Here is a 17696-nt window from a genome sequence, read left to right on the forward strand (position 1 = left end):
AATATAAAAGAGACAGAAGAGCCCAAGGACAGAACAAGGTGAGTTCACAAAGACGCTTCTTTTCGGTAAGTCTTTCTACACATACACTCCAAAAAATATTTTTGATGCAGTTCACTTTATTTAAACAATTCATTTTAATTTAACACCATTGTATCAGGTTTCTCATTCAAACATGATTTCTTCATGTTAAATTGTCTTAAAAACGGTTCCTTTTTTGCTTAACTCTTATTGCTTAACTAACGCTTGAAAGAAAGTTTCAATCAAGTATAGCTCAAAGACGACTTCAATCGCTGATTTTCAACGCAAAACTACAAACGTTAAATGTTTTGTGATCATATCACATCTTTCTTAGCCATACCTGTCAAAAGTTGGAAACATTAAAATGTTTGAATGTTTTTAAAAGAAGTCTCTTTTACTCACTAAAGCTGCATTTATTTAATCAAAAATACAGTAAAGACAGTAATATTGTGAAATATTATTACAATTTTAAAAAACTGTTTTCTATTTGAATATATTTTAAAATGTAATTTATTCCTGTGATGGTAAAGCAGAATTTGTAGCATCATTACTCTAGTCTTCAGAGTCACATGATCCTTCAGAAATCATTATAATATGCTGATTTACTGCTCAAAGAAACATTTCTTATTATTATCAAGGCTGAAATCTGTTTTTGCTGCTTAACATGTGGAAACAATTACACTATTCAAACATTTCTGGTAAGATTAAAAAAGAGAGAGAGATTAATATTTTGACAGTAAAGTAAAGATTTCTATTTAATAAATGCTTTCATAAATGTAATAAATGCTGTTCTTTGAACTTTATATTCATCAAAGAATCCTGAAAAAAGAATCACCATTTCCACAAAAATATTAAGCAGCACAACTATTTTCAACATTGATAATAATAATAAAAAATGTTTAATGAGCAGCAAATCAGCATATTAGAATGATTTCTGAAGGATCATGTGACACTGAAGACTGGAGAAGCCTAATGATTACAATTCAGCTTTTACCATCACAGGAATAAATTACATATTCAAATAAAAAACAGTTATTTTAATTTGTAATAATATTTCACAATATTACAGTTTTTTTATTATTAATTAAATGCAGCCTTGGTGAGCATAAGAGACGTCTATCAAAAACATTTCAAATGTTTCCCATCTTTTGCCAGGAGTTGTTTATCAGTGTGCGCTGCTACCATGACTGGATCCGCTCTGGTTTCGTCTCTCCTGGCACTGGCCTGTGTTCTCCTGCCACTGTGTGCTGCTCAAGGTGAGTCGGACACTTTCTGGTGAGGTCCATCATGGTTCTGGTGAGGTCTGGTCGAATGCAGCTTGTTTTGTTGTGTGCAGGCAGCTGTGTGGGCAGATGTGGCGAGCCGTTCGCCCGCGGACAGGTCTGCAACTGTGACTACAACTGTTTTGTCCACGGCGAATGCTGCAAGGATTTTGATGACGTCTGCACCCTCAGTAAGACCCTCACCACCTCACGATAAAGTCGTTATTTTTTATTAGGCTAATAATTTACTTATTTTTAAAAGTTGGGTAATAGTAAAATATTCAAAATTTTAGAAAATTAGAAATGCATGATGGGATGCTTTTTAACTGCTTTAACGGGATAGCTCGCCCAAAATTAACATTATGTCATTTACTCACCCTCATGTTGTTCCAAACCTGTATGAGTTTCTTTCTTCCGTTGAACACAAAAGAAGATATTTTTAATAATGTTGGTCATCAAACAGTTGACTTTGACTTTGACTTCCACTGTGTTCAACGGACGAAAGAAACTCATACAGGTTTGGAACAACTTGAGGGTGAGTAAATGACGTTAATTTTTGGGTGAACTATCCCTTTAAAGATGTTTAAATGTATGCTGGATACTTGTTTTTCCTTTTTCCTTTTCTTCTTTTTCCATTTTTATTTAGTCATTTTAACTGTTTATACGTCAACGTTTCTGAGTTTCTCCATTTTTAAACCTTCACCAAATATTTTCTTGTAATCAATTATGTAAAACCTGTCATATGAAATAATAGTCAAATCTTTTTTATTTAACAGTTTATTGAATGTTTAGAAAAACTGTAAGAATTAAAGAATTATGACGAATTTTGATTATGTGTTTTGCATTTTTATGGCCAATATGATAGGGTAGGTTTGACAGGGTTAAAACTGTTGTGTGTGATTGGCAGGGGACTCGTGCAGGGGTCGCTGTGGTGAGCCGTTCCTGCGCGGGAGACAGTGTGAGTGCGACTCTGACTGTGTGCTGCACAACACCTGCTGCCCGGACTACAGCCCGCAGTGTGGTAGGACAGACACAAGCTTTACACATGAAGCTTTACACTACGACAGGGCTTTTACAGACCCAGGGACCCCCCCGTAAAAACACTACCTAACATGACTATATGCTACCTAGATTACATTCATTCAAATTGTTATAAATGACATGAACATTTTGATCAGATACCAGTTTTATTTTAGTTTAGACTTTATTCTTGTTTTCATCAGATGCTTTCTCCCAATTGCAAGCTGCAAGAAGCTCAAAACTGGACAAACCAACAGGTATTATTTTAATGTGTATTTAATCCTCTTTTTTTTCTTGTATGAATATGACCTTTCCTTAGCCATCATTTTACTACAAATAAAACCAATAAACATTATTGTACTTAAACCATGGCATCCATAGTTATAGTTATTATAATCAATCCACCAAAAAAAAACAAAAAAAAAACATGGTTACTACACTTTTACCATAATAAAACCATGGTTAATTTTGGTGACAGCTTGAGGGACCCCTTTAGTGCTGATTGGCTGTGTGTACAGTAAATTCAGGAAAAGGTCATTCCCTCAAGCAACAACATGTTAAACATAAAGTCAAAATTGTCTTCAGTCCCTCCCAAGACCAAAACACCAAAAATGCCTGATCTGAAGCCCCTCAGAGCCTCCAAGAAGCCTTCAGACAGCCAGAGTGAGGAGGAAGGTACAGGTATGTTTAATCTGTGGAGATTAATTGCAAAGACAGACTGTATCTCACAGATTACAGGTAACTGAATAGGATACAACCCAACCCAATCTAATGGGTTATTGAGATTTGTTCACTCGCACAAAAGTTGGGACCAGAAGATAAAACAGGACATATTAGTGAACGACAGTGGTTTATGATTTATGCAATCACCAATGGTGAGCCCGCCTGAGCTCTCATTTTATAATTACTTCAGATTGGATAATGAGAAAGTGTATTTTTATGTTGTGTTTTTCAGATTATACTGAGGAGTGTATGGCAGCATGTCTCGCAGCCCAGCAAAGCCCAGATCTCATGAGAGCTGGTAAGATTGGAAGCAGACTTACATGTCTTCAGTACCTTTATTACATATATTTTATACATACACACACTAAGATTTATTTGGTAAGATATTTTTATATTTTTCAAAGAAGTCTCTAGTGTTCACCAAGGCGGAATTTATTTGATCAAAAATAGTTAAAAACAGTAATATTATGAGATATTATTACTATTTAAAAGAGCTGTTTTCGATTTGAACGTATTATAAAATGTAATTTATTCCTGTGATGGTAAAGCTGAACTTTCAGCATCATTACTCCAGTCTTTAGTGTCACACTACAGAAATCATTCTAATATGCTGATTTTTTGCTCAAGAAACATTTCTCAATATTATAAATGTTAAAATCAGTTGTGCTGCTTAATATTTTTGTGGGGGGAAATTATTTTTTTTGTAACTAAATAACTTTATGTCTCCATCTGAAGCTCCATCACTTCCTGCTGGTGGCCCTTCACCCCTGGACTCATATGCTCTTCTGACACCCTCTGACATACCAGGTAACAGCTTCATGTGCTTACTTTAAAAGAATTCACTTATTCAAATAAAAAATAAATATACTTTTAATGGGAAAGAGACAACTAATTTAAATCTGCATACATTTACATCAGGCCTGGTTCTGGGATTGCATGAGATTTTCAGAAACTTAGTGGTTAAGCACATTATCTTGCAATGGTTGGTTAGACTTGATTCAATTCATGATCAATAGGGCTTTGGCTGAATTCAAAAGCAATTTGTGCAAATTCAGAATGATTTGAATAAAATACATTTGAATGATTTTATTAATTTCTCTATAATGTTAGCCTGGGAAAACCCAGACAACTTCCGGCAAATTCAGATTTGCTCGAGAAGTAGTCTGGCAAAGAGCTCATTCAAGCCCATTTCCATGGCCTAGAAATCGCGGCACCAATCAGAAACGTTGAGGCGGGCTTTACACAATGACGATTGCTCTGATTGGTTTTAGGTCTATCCAATTGCGCCCAGAGGCATTTGAGCGACGTCCGTTCAACTTTTAAATGCATTATTATATTCAAATTGCAAACACATGAGGACAGTCTCCATGAAAGACCCACTGGCACATGAACGTGCTACTACATTTCTCTCCGAAACGTTAGGAAATTAAATTAGATTTAATAGAGGATTTTAAATGTGACACGATGATTGACAGGGCAGTTTAAGTGACAGGATGCACGCGACAGATTCGTCCGATAAAGATGACGAAGTAGTATGTCCCAAAGCTTGCCTACTTTTTTGCTACACATTCAAAAGTAAATACCTTTTCTTCACAAAAAAAGAGTACATACTTTTATGGCGTAGTTTAACTTAGGCGAATTGGGACGCAGCATATGGCTTTACACGATGACGATCGCTCTGATTGGTTTTAGGTCTATCCAACTGCGCCCAGAGGCATTTGAGCGACGTCCGTTGGTGACGCCCCTTTGGAAATGATTTGTCTATGGAGCTTTGCCAGACCATAACTCAGTTACTACTGAGAATGGTCTGGTTTTAACCAGGCTACTATAATGTGTCTTGACCAAGAAAAAGAAACTACTATATTGCACCCAAAGTCATTTTAAAAGTCAGCATTAAATATATATACTTTTACTGTCACAAGTTTACCCTTGCAGAATCTGAAGAAGAAAAAAAAAAGGGGGGGGGGGGGGGGGGTGGCAGTGCTTTTATTAAGTTCTGGTATTTTAAAATAAGCTATTTCACATAACAAATGTTTATATATAGACCACAAGAAAAAAACAACAGAATTTACACAAAAGTCCTAGTTCAAAAGTTTACATACACTTGATTCTGATGTGTGTCGTTACCTGGATGACCTGACCCTCCCTTAGACCCTGAGTCCTTAGCCCTGATTTGATAATCAAAGTATTAACCAAACTACACATATGCCTTCACAGGTATTGGTTCCAACCCGTCCGGGTTCCCTCTACCAGCATCCGGTCCTGCTCCTGCAGCTGGGCCCCTACAGGCAATGGTGCCTTCCTCTGGGCCACTACAGGCAATGGGACCTTCCTTTGGGAATCCCCTAACCATCCCTGTGCAGGTCTCCCTCTCTGTCAGCGGTCAAGGTGACGGGCCGTCCAGCGGACCTGGCTCTGGTTCAGGTCGACCCAGCACTCCTGCAGACATCGCCCAGGCCATGGCAACCAACAGCCCTGCAGGAGCTGGTATGTAGAACTTATGAATTTTTTCATGTTCCTGAAATCAACACTGATGATGAAGTATTTTTAAAATGAGTTGTATTTAGTACAAAAAAAATAAAAACAAAATTCATTCCGGAAGAATGATTGTCCCCTGGAATGATGGGGGTAAAAAATGGGTATTTTACCCTTATTAGGGCATAATTTAACATATACTGTAAATCGTTCATGGTATATACTTCTGGTTAATCAGTTAATTAAAATAAATTAAATCTGAACATATTTTAACCATTATTCTGTTTGTTTTTTTTAAGATGCAAACTCAGACCCTGATCTCTGCAGTGGCCTTGCCATCAATGGAATGGTAACTCTCTTCAACGGCACCGTCATAGTTTTCAGAGGTAAAACTTCTGTATATATTTCGTTGCATATTGTTCCGTTTTTTTCTAAGGACACTAATTAAGAAAAGTGCTTTCCTTCTCAGGTCACTTCTTCTGGCAGCTGAACCCCAAGACCAAAAGGGCCGGTCCTGCTCGTAGAATCACTGAAGAACTGGGCATCCCGTCTCCCATCGACACGGCCTTCACACGCTGCAACTGCCAGGGCAAGACCTACATCATTAAGGTACTGAAGAACATGCAAAATGTTGCAAACCAACTGTGTTTGCAACCCCTAAAAAAAACACAGAATTGTACATTTTCCTTCACTAAGGGTGACAACTACTGGAGTTTTGAGAATGGTGTTAAGGAGCCTGGATATCCCAGATCGGTGTCCCAGGACTTTGGTGGGCTCACCGGGGAGATCGCTGCTGCTTTGCCAATCCCAGCCACCAGAAAGAAGCCTGAGTCTGTGTACTTCTTCAAGAAAGGTGCTCTCGGCCTCCCATGTTTGATAAGCATCATTAGAAATAACTAAAATGATAATATTAATAATAATTTGCATTTTCTAATCAGGAGGCACAATTCAGAAATTCTCTTATCCCCCTGGAAGTGGACCAACTTGCAGTGGAAAGAGATCCAAAAATTCAGTCTACGCCAAGATCCGCCGTGCCAGACAAGCAGGTACTAAATGAACAAAGTACTAAATGCTAGGTACTTGTCTTAACCAGTGCATTGAAAATAGTAGCAACAGTACAGTGTTATTTATATGCTACTATAGTATTTATTTTGAATTTAACTTTTTTTACTAATCATTTTATGTTCCCTTTGTAATTTTTTTTTTTTTTAAGTTTTATTTTTTGAGTACTTCAGCTTAAACTTTTCAGTTTCAGTTAATAGCAGAGATAACATTTCTAATTTTATTTTTATTTTCTAAAATTTTATTTCAATGAATGAAAATGATTTTTAACACTATTAGTTTTAGTTAATGATGACAACACTGCAAATGAATAAATACAACCTCAAAAGTAATTTAATACGTCTCATTTGACAGAGATCCAGTTGTCGGGGGAGATCAACATCAAACTCAAAATGAAGGGCTTCCCGACCCCTGTGACATCAGCCATGTCCATGCCCAACCCCAAGAAGCCCGATGGTTTCGATTACTTTGTTTTCTCATGGCGTAAGTAACAATATTTTGTCTTGCAACAGATAAAAAGTATTACTTGTGTGTTTAAAAGATAACATTTTGTTAAGATTAAAATAAAAATTTCAGTCACATCTCACTTTCTTTGAATCGGTACATTAAATCTGTATATATGTAATAACACAATCTCTGTCATTTACAGCTAAAGTCTTCAATGTCAAGATTAGCGGAGAGCTGCCTGCTTTGGCAGCCCCTGTCAGCCATTCCTCTCAGCAGAATGACATCAGCAAGTGGCTCAACTGTGCCTGAAAGACCCGCACTAAACAAACACCACCAGCAGCTGCATGGCGAGAAAGATTCTCCATTTATTAGCAAAACCTTTGAACATAGCGTCAGAATGATTACTCACAAAATATAAAACAACAAATCGAACCAACATTGAAAAGAAACATTAACCAAAGTAAAAAAAGCAGTAGGCTGATTGCGGGGGTTTTGAAGATAGTCGTTCATGGGCGTGTGATCAGTGTTTCTGCTGGGCAGATGCTGTGAAGGCAGGTGGATTTAGAAGGGTGTGCCTCTGTTGAGTCCTCGACCCCGGCCTCCACGAGGAAAATCAATACCTACAGGATAACATTGAGATACCAAATCAAATCTCACTCTTAACATATTGAAGATTTCTGTAGATTAAGTTTCTACAATAAAAAAAAAATCTACAGAACAAACCAATTTAATACAAACTGATGATTAATGTCCTGACAAATAAAAAGCTTCTGTATACATTTCAATTAACCTTTGCTTCAATAAAATAAAAGCTTTGAAAAGCAAGTCTGTGTGGTGTTACTGTACAGTACGTGAGAGAGTGTGAGTAATGATGATGAGTGAGTACTGGGATCCTAACCTCTCCTGATGAGCTGGTTCCTGCGGGGCAGCTGGTGCTGAGGAAGGAGTCGGCTTGCAGGCTTGGCCTGACCAGTGCTGCTGCTAGTGCTGGTATCTAAAGACAACGACAAGCGGGGTGTTGTTGGTTTCATATAGTTTTACTATATAGTTACAAATTTTTAAGAAAAAAGTTTAAATATCTCGAATGACAAAAAACGTCATGTTTTTGTCAACTATTGTAAAGTAAAACATTTTGATTACACCTTAAATACATGTGCAAACACATCAAGATTTTAAAAAAGCATTTTTTGTACGAATAATTCATATTCGCATAATTCATAAATCCCATGATTTAGTTAGAAGTTGAAGTTTTATTGCTATTATTTTTATTATTATAGCCTTGTGTGATATAATGATGATGATAACAACAATGCTTTGCTTAGCAAGTACAACTGATTTTACTAAACTAAATGTTTCTTTTCAAGCATTTCATTCTTTACTCAGACTTTTTCTTCATTATTTCAGAAATTAAATACATTGGTTACACTTTATTTTAAGGTGTTATAGTGTCATTATACATTTCAGCACTACATGTACTTACTATAAGGTTAAGATTGGGGCTTGGTTTAGGGTTAGTTGCACGTAATTATGAACAATTTTAAAGTAAATTACATACATGTATGTAATTGTATTTAGCAACTACATGTAACATGTAATAAGGACACTGTAAAAAAAAAAAAGTGTTACTGCAATGTAACCGGTCCTACTGACGCACTCAGAGAGGGATTTGAACCGTGGTCTCCGGTACGGGAGGCAGTGCTCTAACATGACCGCAGCCTCTAGCGTCAGTCGCTTAAACGCCTCTTGATATCAGGGGAGGGAGGTTTACATGCACAGCTCTTACTGGCCTACGACAGTTACATTACCAATAGATTTTTTTTTTTAATGAACAAAGCATCAAGCATGAAATGGTGTGTACCTGCGGAGCTGGATGTGGGCTCTTGACTAGTGGAAGGCATGCTGGCATCGTCGAGCGGCTGAGTGGACTCCATCTCCGCCTGGCCCTCTAGACACGCCTCACTACTCGCCCTATACACAGATAGCAAAATTACTACAACTCCACTGAAAAAACTGAAAGAGAGGTGAACTAATAAACTGAGTGAGAGCCCACGTTTCACTCTCAGTCTCGGCCACAAAGACATCATCTCCATCATCTCCCGGGACAGCTTCGCCTGGGGCGGTCAGACTGGCGGTGGACGTGCTCACCATGGGAACCGACTGAGAGGCCGTCTCTGACACATCAGAGGGGTGACTCTCTGTGAATACAGTCACTGTCCAGACAGATGAAAGTGGCAGGAGAACAGTTAGGTTTGACTAACAGTCATATATATCGACCAAATGAACATAACCTGACTTCCACCAGCCACTCACCTGGAGCAGCCACTTGTAGAGGGGTGGTGGGGACACTCCTGCCTCCAGATTCTTCATCGTGAGTGGGCAGGAAGAGAGGACTTTCATACATGCCTAATCCTGCCGAAGACAGAAAGCCTCTTACTTTAATGTGACTCACATTACAGGAAAAATGCAGGGTTTTACGCTGGAAACTGAATTTTATAAAAGATCTGACTTGTTCCATTTGACATCATGTAAAATCCTAAGCAAACTGAATGTTTTGCTGTCATTAAAGCAAAACATTACTTATTTAGCATTATAAGAATTGTGGCAACACTTTACTGTAAGGTTCCGTTTGTTAACTAGACATGCATATTGGTCACCAGTTGATATTTAAAGGGTTCGTTCACCCCAAAAATGTTATTCTGTCATTAATTAATATATGTATAATATTTAAATATGATATTTTACAGCATTTATTGATCATGGTTAAAAAAAAGTTAATTTCTAATTATACTGTTCATAATTAGCACATGCTAGTTTACAATGCATTAAAAATTGTGTATAACCCGAGGACGACGAAGAACACAAATTGAGTACTTTAAAGTACAGGTACCCTCATAAAATATTACTCAAGTAAATGTATTAAGTACTCCTTTTTATTTTTACTCAAGTAAAATTACAAAAGTACTTGATTTTTAATGTACTCAAGTATGAAAAGTAAAAAGTACTAATCAAGATTTAATAATTTTATATTAAGCATTTTATATAATCCTACAACTAAAATACTCATATTTAAAAAACTAAACGTATGTTGACAAACAACATAAAATGTGCATTTTGCCCAATGTGACTTCTGTTTTTAAGAACGTAAGTTATAATAATAATAAATGTTTCTTAAGCACTGAATCAGCATATTAGAATGATTTCTGATGGATCATGTGACACTGACGACTGGAGTAATGCTGCAGAAATTCAGCTTTGCCACCAAAGGAATAAATTACATTTTAAAATATATTAAAATAGAAAACATTTTAAACTGTAATAATATTTCACAATATTATTGTTTTTACTGTATTTTTGATCAAATAATGCAGCCTTGGTGAGCACAAGAGAATTTTCTCAAATATATATATAAAAAAAAAAACGTAGACCCCAAACTATTGAACGATAGCGTATTCAGAAATAAAAAATATTATAATAAGAAATACTGTAAAAAAATATAGTTCAGAGTTTCCATAGAAACTAATGTTAGAGCCAAAAGGACATGAACAGACCTAAAACAGAATCTCCGGGTTGTCATCTTGTAATGGAGGTAATTTCGAAACAAGGTGAAAGCATCATTACTGTCATGCTGGTTCTCACCTCCATGTGTGGCCAGATGGCTCAAGTCAGAATGAGAGGAGCTGGCCTGAGGCATCATGTCCTCAGGAGGGCCGAAACGGAAGCGAGGAACTCCAGCCACCTGAGGAGAACTGAGATGGAGAGACGCATCATTAACAGAGGTGTTCAATGATGTGTCTCTTCTTGCTATAAAAGAGTGAAAAGCTTCTGTGACTCACTGAATGGCCTCTGCAAAGCCGTCTGTGCGGTGAGGCACCACAAGGGTGGGAGTGCTGGGAACCATTCTGTCATCATCATCAAAGAAGTGTTGCTGTAGGAACCAAAATACTGATGTCAGAAACTCTGAAGCCCTAAAGACACGGGATACATACATTTACATTGGTATTGCGCACAAAGTTCACTCACCATGCTTCCGATTCCAGGCGTGAGCTGGGGTGCACGACTCATTGAGGGTCGCCTGCTCTGTCCTGGCTGCCTCTGTGGAAAAGAATGGTACAGTCATCAAAATTATTTAATAAAGAAATGGAGTATGGGAATTATGTAGTGACAAAAAACAAACAAATCAAAACTCTTTTGCTTGAGGTCATGGTTTGTCGTCCGTACCTGCATGATGGGGGGTCCAAGCTCAGGGATGGGGTGGATGTTGAGACGTGGGGGTGGGGTGTGATGCGGTCTCCGGGGGGATTGGGGCAAGCGTAGGCCCAGGGAGGAGGTAGTGGTGCTGGGGACTGGCTGGTGCTCTCTCACAGGCTCAGCAGGGAAGGCCTCCAAGGTGCTGACACTAGCTTCACCTGTGAACACAGAGAGAGTTAATTACTATTGCTAGATCCGATAAACTTATTCTTTAAAAGGGCCATATTCTACCCTTTCATAATCTAGTCGTCATTGCGTAACATTTTTTCTATGATGGTGATCAAAGAATAAAATGCATCACGGTTTACACAAAAATATTAAGCAGCACAACTGATTTCAACAGTGATAATAGGAAATGTTTCTTGAGCAGCAAATCAGGAATAAATCACATATTAAAATAGCTGAAAACAGCAGTTGAATGGTAGTGTAGGTACAGTAGTGTTAGCGACTCTAAGGTGAATGTGTCGTGTGCGTTTTTGTACCACTGCTCTGAGAGTCCGCTTGCTTCTGGATTGACTCGGGTGCTTCTTGACTCTCTTCATTGTCAATGCCTGGATCATCTGCCCCATCACCCTGCCAACACATCAAAAATGCCATCAAAACCACCATAACATGTTAAACAGTCAAACTCACTAGAAGAATAAAAGAATCTCAAGTACTGTAGTTAGGATCATCTGCTAGCAAACAACAGTAAAGCAACTTAATCGTTGTCGGTAAGTGTTATAAAAGTAGGCGTCACCTCTGCCTCATTCCCCTCATAGGCCTCATTGGCATCTGCACTCCCACTGCCTTCATTACTCTCCTCAGCTGGTTCTGCCATTCCTCCATCACCATCTTCATCATCTTCATCTTCAGCATCATCTTCATCTTCATACTGCAGAAAAAAGAAAGGTTAATACATGTTGCCAATTACAGTTTCAGCTTCTCTGTGAAACACACTGACCTGTCCAGGCTCCTCCTGCTCCTCCTCTTCCTCCTCCTCAGTGCCACTATCTGTCTCTATGATGATGACGTCATGCTTATACTCCTCGGAGTCGTGTCCGCTGATCTGAGTCTCGGATGGTTGGGACTCACTCACTTGATCCATTGGGACAGACTGAGACAAAGATTCTTCATCTCCCTCTCCTAAGACGGGATATGCTTCCTGTGAGCGATGAACAGACAAGATTAGTGCACTGGTGGTTCATTGCTGGGATGAATAGTTAGTTATGCTGTTATTAAGGAAAAATGGCTGGTACCTCACTGGCATCAGAAGGCTGCTGGACTTCTCCTGAAGCTTCACCCATAGCATCATTACTCTCCTCAGTGCCTGAAGCATCCTGCAAAAAGGGCATTGTGGGATGGTGTATAAATCTAAAGTGTCAATTTTCAACGGCCAAAGCAGAATAACTACGCAAGTGTTTCCTGCACCGCAAATGGGGCATCTACAACAAAGTAATAGACTTTACATGAGCTGTGAGTTTGCAAAGACTGGTAATTATAATATAAACAGACAAAACATCTTTCTACAGACACATACAGTGTGACCAGTGTATCGGATTCAAAAATGAATGAGCAGATAATTCCTTTTTCCTCCTAATGCATTCTCAATCTGACAACACCTTTTTCATCCCTGGTTCAATTTTGACCCGGTGTAGTGTAATCTTCAAATAACTCATAACTCAAAGGTGCTCTAAGCGATGTCCCGCGTTTTTTAGGCCAAAACATTTTTTGTCACATACAGCAAACATCTCCTCACTATCCGCTAGCTGCCTGTCCCCTGAACACACTGTAAAAAACGTGGTCTCTGTAGACAGCCCAGGCTCCACAAACGGCAACAAAAACAAACTGACCCAGCCTGGACCACAAAACATAAACAGTGTTCCAGGAAATAACCGACAAGAATGATTTGGGGGTGGGGGTTGGGGGTTTAGTGCGCGTGCACATAAAGGGGGGTGTGGGGAGTGGAGGAGAGAGAAGCATGAAGAGGTAAGTTAGCTAGAGGAGAGATGTCCTAGACAACGACTAACGTTACAATTTTAAAATCTTGAGAATTTTGATATGGCTGACACACGACCAAAAAGACGACGTTCCGAAGAACACATAAATAATAGGGAAAAGGAGAAGGAACGCGCAAAGTCCCAAATTTACATCAGAAAAGCGTTCAAAAGGTGGTGGGAACTCCGCCGGCAGAAGGGCTTCCAATCCGACATTCAGGTTGCTCTGATTTTGCTGGACAGGGTAAATCCAGTTTGGTTTTTCTAAATGGTTCATGACCGTTTCAGGAAGCACGGAAGGGAGGGGGAGGGGACGGGATGAGGAGGAGAGAGGGTCGAGCTAGCCTCCTTTTTGTTTGACAATACTTTGAACGTCAACAAGAAGTGACGTCATCGCTTAGAGCACCATTAAACTACAAAAAGGCTCCATAACATCATGTGCAAAGCCTCAGTTGATACTCAGGTCAAAATCAGCCCATAACACAATAAGTGTTGCAATGTAAAAAAATGTGAATGATTATATCTATATAGAATCTATATAGAAGTCTTAACCCATTTCCAAAGTATTGTTTCCCTACTAAAACCGATGGATTTCTTTTTAAAAATGTACTCTTTTCCAGGATTCTTGATAAACAACAAGTATCAAGGTATACACTGCTCACCTCCAGGCCCACTCTTCTTATGATGCGGAGCTTCTTAGTGATGGGTGGGTGGGTGGGGTCGTCCTGTGTGGAGTCGCTCACCTCGGTGGAGCTCTCCTGCTCTTCCTCTCGCACTCGTTTGGGCACAGATGAGCCTGCTGTCGCTGACACTGACAGAAGAACGGTACATCAGTAAGAAACCTCATATTAATAAAGGGGAGGTTAGGGGTTTTCTAGGGGTCAGTGGAAAAGTTCTGAGAAAGATGTAAAAGATGTAAAATAACAATAAAACGTTAATATTTACCAAATCTGATTCACAATATCACACTTACCATTTTGGCTTTTATCATTTGGTTACTAGTTAACATTATTTCTGACCAAGGCCAAAAACCAATGTTGCTTCAATATTTTTTTTATTTGTAATAACATGCACAGATAAATCATGTAGAGTAAGATTGGGAACTTGTATGAATAGATGTACATAGACTTTAAATATCATGGTTCTTTGTACCTGTACCAAAGACAGCAGTGGAAGTGGACGGTCTCTCCATCTGTGAGCTATGTACTGCCTCCATAATGGTCGTTGCTGGTTCCTGACTGGCCTGTTGCTGAGTGGGCTGGACGAAAGCTGTGGCTTGACTCTGCTGCAGGCTGAGGATTGGCTGTGTGGTCTGTATGTTAGGACTGGTGGAGCGCACTGAGCCACTGGTGCTGCCATAGACAGTCACATGCTCTAGTGGACCCTCTATGGATGGCATAGCTGATGGGACAAAATAATGACAATTTACCACTTATGCACTAAAATAAATCATAAGATTTCATGAAGCCTGACCTCCAGCCATACCTTCCTGCGTTTCGACCTGTGTGGTGGGCATGACTGTGGCTGTGGGCGTGGTTGCAGGAGCGGGTGTTACCATTGGGCGGATGCTTGCCCTAGGGGTGGACTTGCTCCCTGCAATTGGTGAAGGCTTGCTGGGGGTGGCAGCGACAGGTGTGGGCTTGATGTTAGCAGTGGGCGGCTCAGATGTACTGGCACTGTTAATAGATTAAATATGAAAAGACAATATTGAACACTGCTGGAATAAAAGATTTGTCCTCTTGAATTTCAGCTCTAAATGGAGAATTACCTTCCTCTGTCAGCAGCAGGTGTGGGTTTGAGAGTGATCTGTCGAGCATCTGATGACCTCTGTGCCTCCTGAACCTGGAAAAGATCACAAGTACTTTGACCAATAAAGGACAAACACTTAAATATTTACCTAAATCCTTTAAAGCCCAGGATGTCTCTAGCCAGATATATAAAACGTAATAGTTAAAAACCCAAGAATGAAATGAAATACAGAGACATAGTATTTCTACATATATCTGTCAGAGTAAATATGGGCAGTGAGTACAGAGTTTGTGGTACTGTACCTTGCTCTGGCCAGGCTCCTGAGCTTCATCTCTCTGTTCTCCGTGTCTCTCCTGTTGCTCACGGAGTTCCCTCAGCTCTCTTTCCTGTCGGCTCAACCGGCCTTCATACTGTGACTTGAGCGCACTCATCCTCACATCCAGTTCCTCTCTCTGCTGCTTCAGCTCCTCGTTCTCTTTCGCCAGCTGCTCCTTTGCACCTGAACACACCCACACACATTTAGATTTTAAATAGAGACTTTTATTGTACTTAAAACTGTGCTTGTAAAAACCAAGGTGTCTTTATCTTGTGCAAACGTTTTGGGTCTGTTTTTGTTATGTTTTTGAAAGGTCTCTAATGCACACTAAAGTTGCACATTATCCTTTAGAAAACATTTCAATATAGTGATTTGGTGCTCAAGTAACAATTCTTATTATCAATGTGTGTTGAAAGCAGTTGTGCTGCTAAATATTTTTGTAAAAAAAAAAATTGAATTTGAAGTTTTTCAAGATTCTCTGATAAATAGAAGTTCAAAAGAACAGCATTTATTTCAAGTAGAAACTTAAATAAATAAATAATCTTACTGACCCCAAACTTTTGAATGGCAGTGTGCCATCCAAAACACGATGTTGAAGTAGGATATATCAAAAGGCCAACAGCCTTTAGTTTATTAAAGTAGATTTTATTATTATTATTGTGTAATTGTTGATTTAATTTCCCCCCCTTTTCCCCAAAAAAGCATTATTTCAATTCAAACCATCACATACCACTAAAGAAATTGATCTTTAAATGCCAAAAATGTATTTGGATCTTTGTCTTGTAAATAATGGTCATCATTTCCTAGATGGACTAAACTGCTTTGGACACTAGGAATATCTGCAGGAATAATGTTCTTGGTATGTGTTCTGGTTTACTAACTGTTAAGCTGGTTGATCTTCTGCTTGGCTCCCATGAAAGCTTTCTTGGTCTTCTCCTCTTTATCAGCGATCTGCTGTCGTAGCTGCTCCTCCAGGTTACCCTTCTCCTGTAGCTCTGCTTTTATACGGTTGAGCTCTGGCTGCACCTGTGCCAGCTGCTCCTGCAGGCTCTTCAGCTCTGCTTCACGCTCCTGCACCCAAACATCACCACATATATGTTTTGAATAAGCTGCTGGCAGACTCGTTGAGTTACGCACTTCATAAGCAACAATGACGGAGGATGCTAGAACGCCTTCTTACTCAAACTCTTTTCCACAAAGGCCACTAAAGTCCAACAATAACACTCCATCAAACTAACTTCACACTTCACCAACTCAAAAGTTAATGAACAAACACTTCATTGCTGTTTCACTTCCTGGAATAAACGCTTTATTACCATTATATAACATGAGCCAAACCAGAGAAGCCCACAATGGCAGTGTTTGTGATTGTATACGGTGTACTTTTAAAGCACCGGACGTCCCAGAGAACTGAGGGATTATACTATGTGGGTCTGTAAAAGTAATCAGGAAGCTTTAATTGTTTGATTTGTACTTTGGAGGGTTTCAATAAAGATTTTAATCTAATGCAGACATAAAAAAGGTTAGTTCACCCAAAAATTAAACATTTAATGTAGGCTGTTATTCACTTATAAACATTGATCAAAGAGCACATCAAAAATGGTAAACAGCAGCTCAAATATGCTTGCATGAGATGTGAGAATCAATGAGGTTTGCTCTTGAGGTAAAGTATGGTTGAGCTTCCATTTACCAGATGTAGATTTGTGCGCTCTGTGCATTAATGTTTATAAGTGCATAAAATTCGAAATTAATTTTCCTAAATGAAATGTCTCTTCAGAAGACATGGACTAAACCGCTCGATTCGTGTGGATTACTACTACAATGTCTTTACAAACTTTTTTAGATACGATTGTCAGAACAGCACACTAAGCCTTAAATGAGTACCTTCTGTATGCTGTCCAGTTGAGTTTCCAGCTCTGAGGATCTGTTCTGTGCCTGACTCAATGAGTTCTTCAGGTTCTGAATCTCCTGGACAGAGGCCTGACGGTCTTCCTGCTCCTGTGCTGGTTTAGAAGCAGCCTCTGCCACCATCTGTGAGAGAGATGTGACAGACTCAGATTCTCAGACTTCTCAGACAAAAAAAATTCAAAATTATAACCAGCTGTTCTGGTATACCTTATCATGCTGATCTTTGAGCTCTTCATACTGGGTTTTGTAGCGACGACCAATCTTCTTGACCTGTGTGATGGTTTTGAGTTTCTCCTGGATGTCTAGTGTCTTTGCCTCCAGCTCCTTCTTCAGATTATCCCTTTCAGTGGTGATCTTCCCAAGGCTATCCTGCAGGTTCTGCACCTGGCTCTGAGCTGTAGTGATTGAAGCTTGGCTTCTGTTTGGTAGGTAGAGAAAGAAACTGCTCAGTTAAAACAAACAATCAAAAACAAAACTCCAAATTTAAAAAGT

General features: G+C 39.1%; 2 protein-coding genes across 3 annotated transcripts in view; one reads left to right on the forward strand and one right to left on the reverse strand.

Annotated features, from left to right (window-relative positions):
• prg4a (proteoglycan 4a) lies at nt 1-7458 on the forward strand. Of its 2 annotated transcripts, XM_079876567.1 has the most exons (15): nt 10-65; nt 1174-1274; nt 1355-1471; nt 2188-2301; nt 2504-2557; nt 2886-2981; nt 3256-3321; nt 3759-3830; nt 5241-5510; nt 5798-5884; nt 5968-6107; nt 6195-6351; nt 6437-6544; nt 6915-7043; nt 7210-7458. In XM_079876567.1, the coding sequence occupies exons 2-15, from the start codon at nt 1202-1204 to the stop codon at nt 7314-7316; spliced, it is 1590 nt and encodes a 529-aa protein (XP_079732693.1). In that variant the 5' UTR covers nt 10-65; nt 1174-1201; the 3' UTR covers nt 7317-7458. The 2 variants fall into 2 exon arrangements, with proteins under 2 accessions (XP_079732694.1, XP_079732693.1); XM_079876568.1 differs by lacking the exon at nt 2886-2981 and having other exon boundaries at nt 1-65.
• LOC307161691 (nucleoprotein TPR-like) overlaps nt 7250-17696 on the reverse strand; it is a 21514-nt gene continuing 11067 nt past the window's right edge. The window contains exons 31-51 of the mRNA XM_079876566.1: nt 17412-17622; nt 17181-17327; nt 16178-16367; nt 15283-15479; nt 15000-15073; nt 14717-14907; nt 14384-14632; nt 13894-14042; nt 12494-12574; nt 12199-12399; nt 11995-12129; nt 11738-11828; nt 11226-11413; nt 11028-11099; nt 10841-10932; nt 10644-10753; nt 9318-9416; nt 9058-9217; nt 8866-8975; nt 7906-8001; nt 7250-7627 (exon numbers count right to left, since the gene is read on the reverse strand). Of these exons, the coding sequence (XP_079732692.1) occupies nt 7569-7627; nt 7906-8001; nt 8866-8975; nt 9058-9217; nt 9318-9416; nt 10644-10753; nt 10841-10932; nt 11028-11099; nt 11226-11413; nt 11738-11828; nt 11995-12129; nt 12199-12399; nt 12494-12574; nt 13894-14042; nt 14384-14632; nt 14717-14907; nt 15000-15073; nt 15283-15479; nt 16178-16367; nt 17181-17327; nt 17412-17622 (2902 nt within the window). The 3' untranslated portion in view covers nt 7250-7568. The remainder of the gene's footprint in view (nt 7628-7905; nt 8002-8865; nt 8976-9057; nt 9218-9317; nt 9417-10643; nt 10754-10840; nt 10933-11027; nt 11100-11225; nt 11414-11737; nt 11829-11994; nt 12130-12198; nt 12400-12493; nt 12575-13893; nt 14043-14383; nt 14633-14716; nt 14908-14999; nt 15074-15282; nt 15480-16177; nt 16368-17180; nt 17328-17411; nt 17623-17696) is intronic.

The sequence above is a fragment of the Squalius cephalus genome, assembly GCF_949319135.1.
Source record: "Squalius cephalus genome assembly, chromosome: 7".
NCBI lineage: Eukaryota > Metazoa > Chordata > Actinopteri > Cypriniformes > Leuciscidae > Squalius > Squalius cephalus.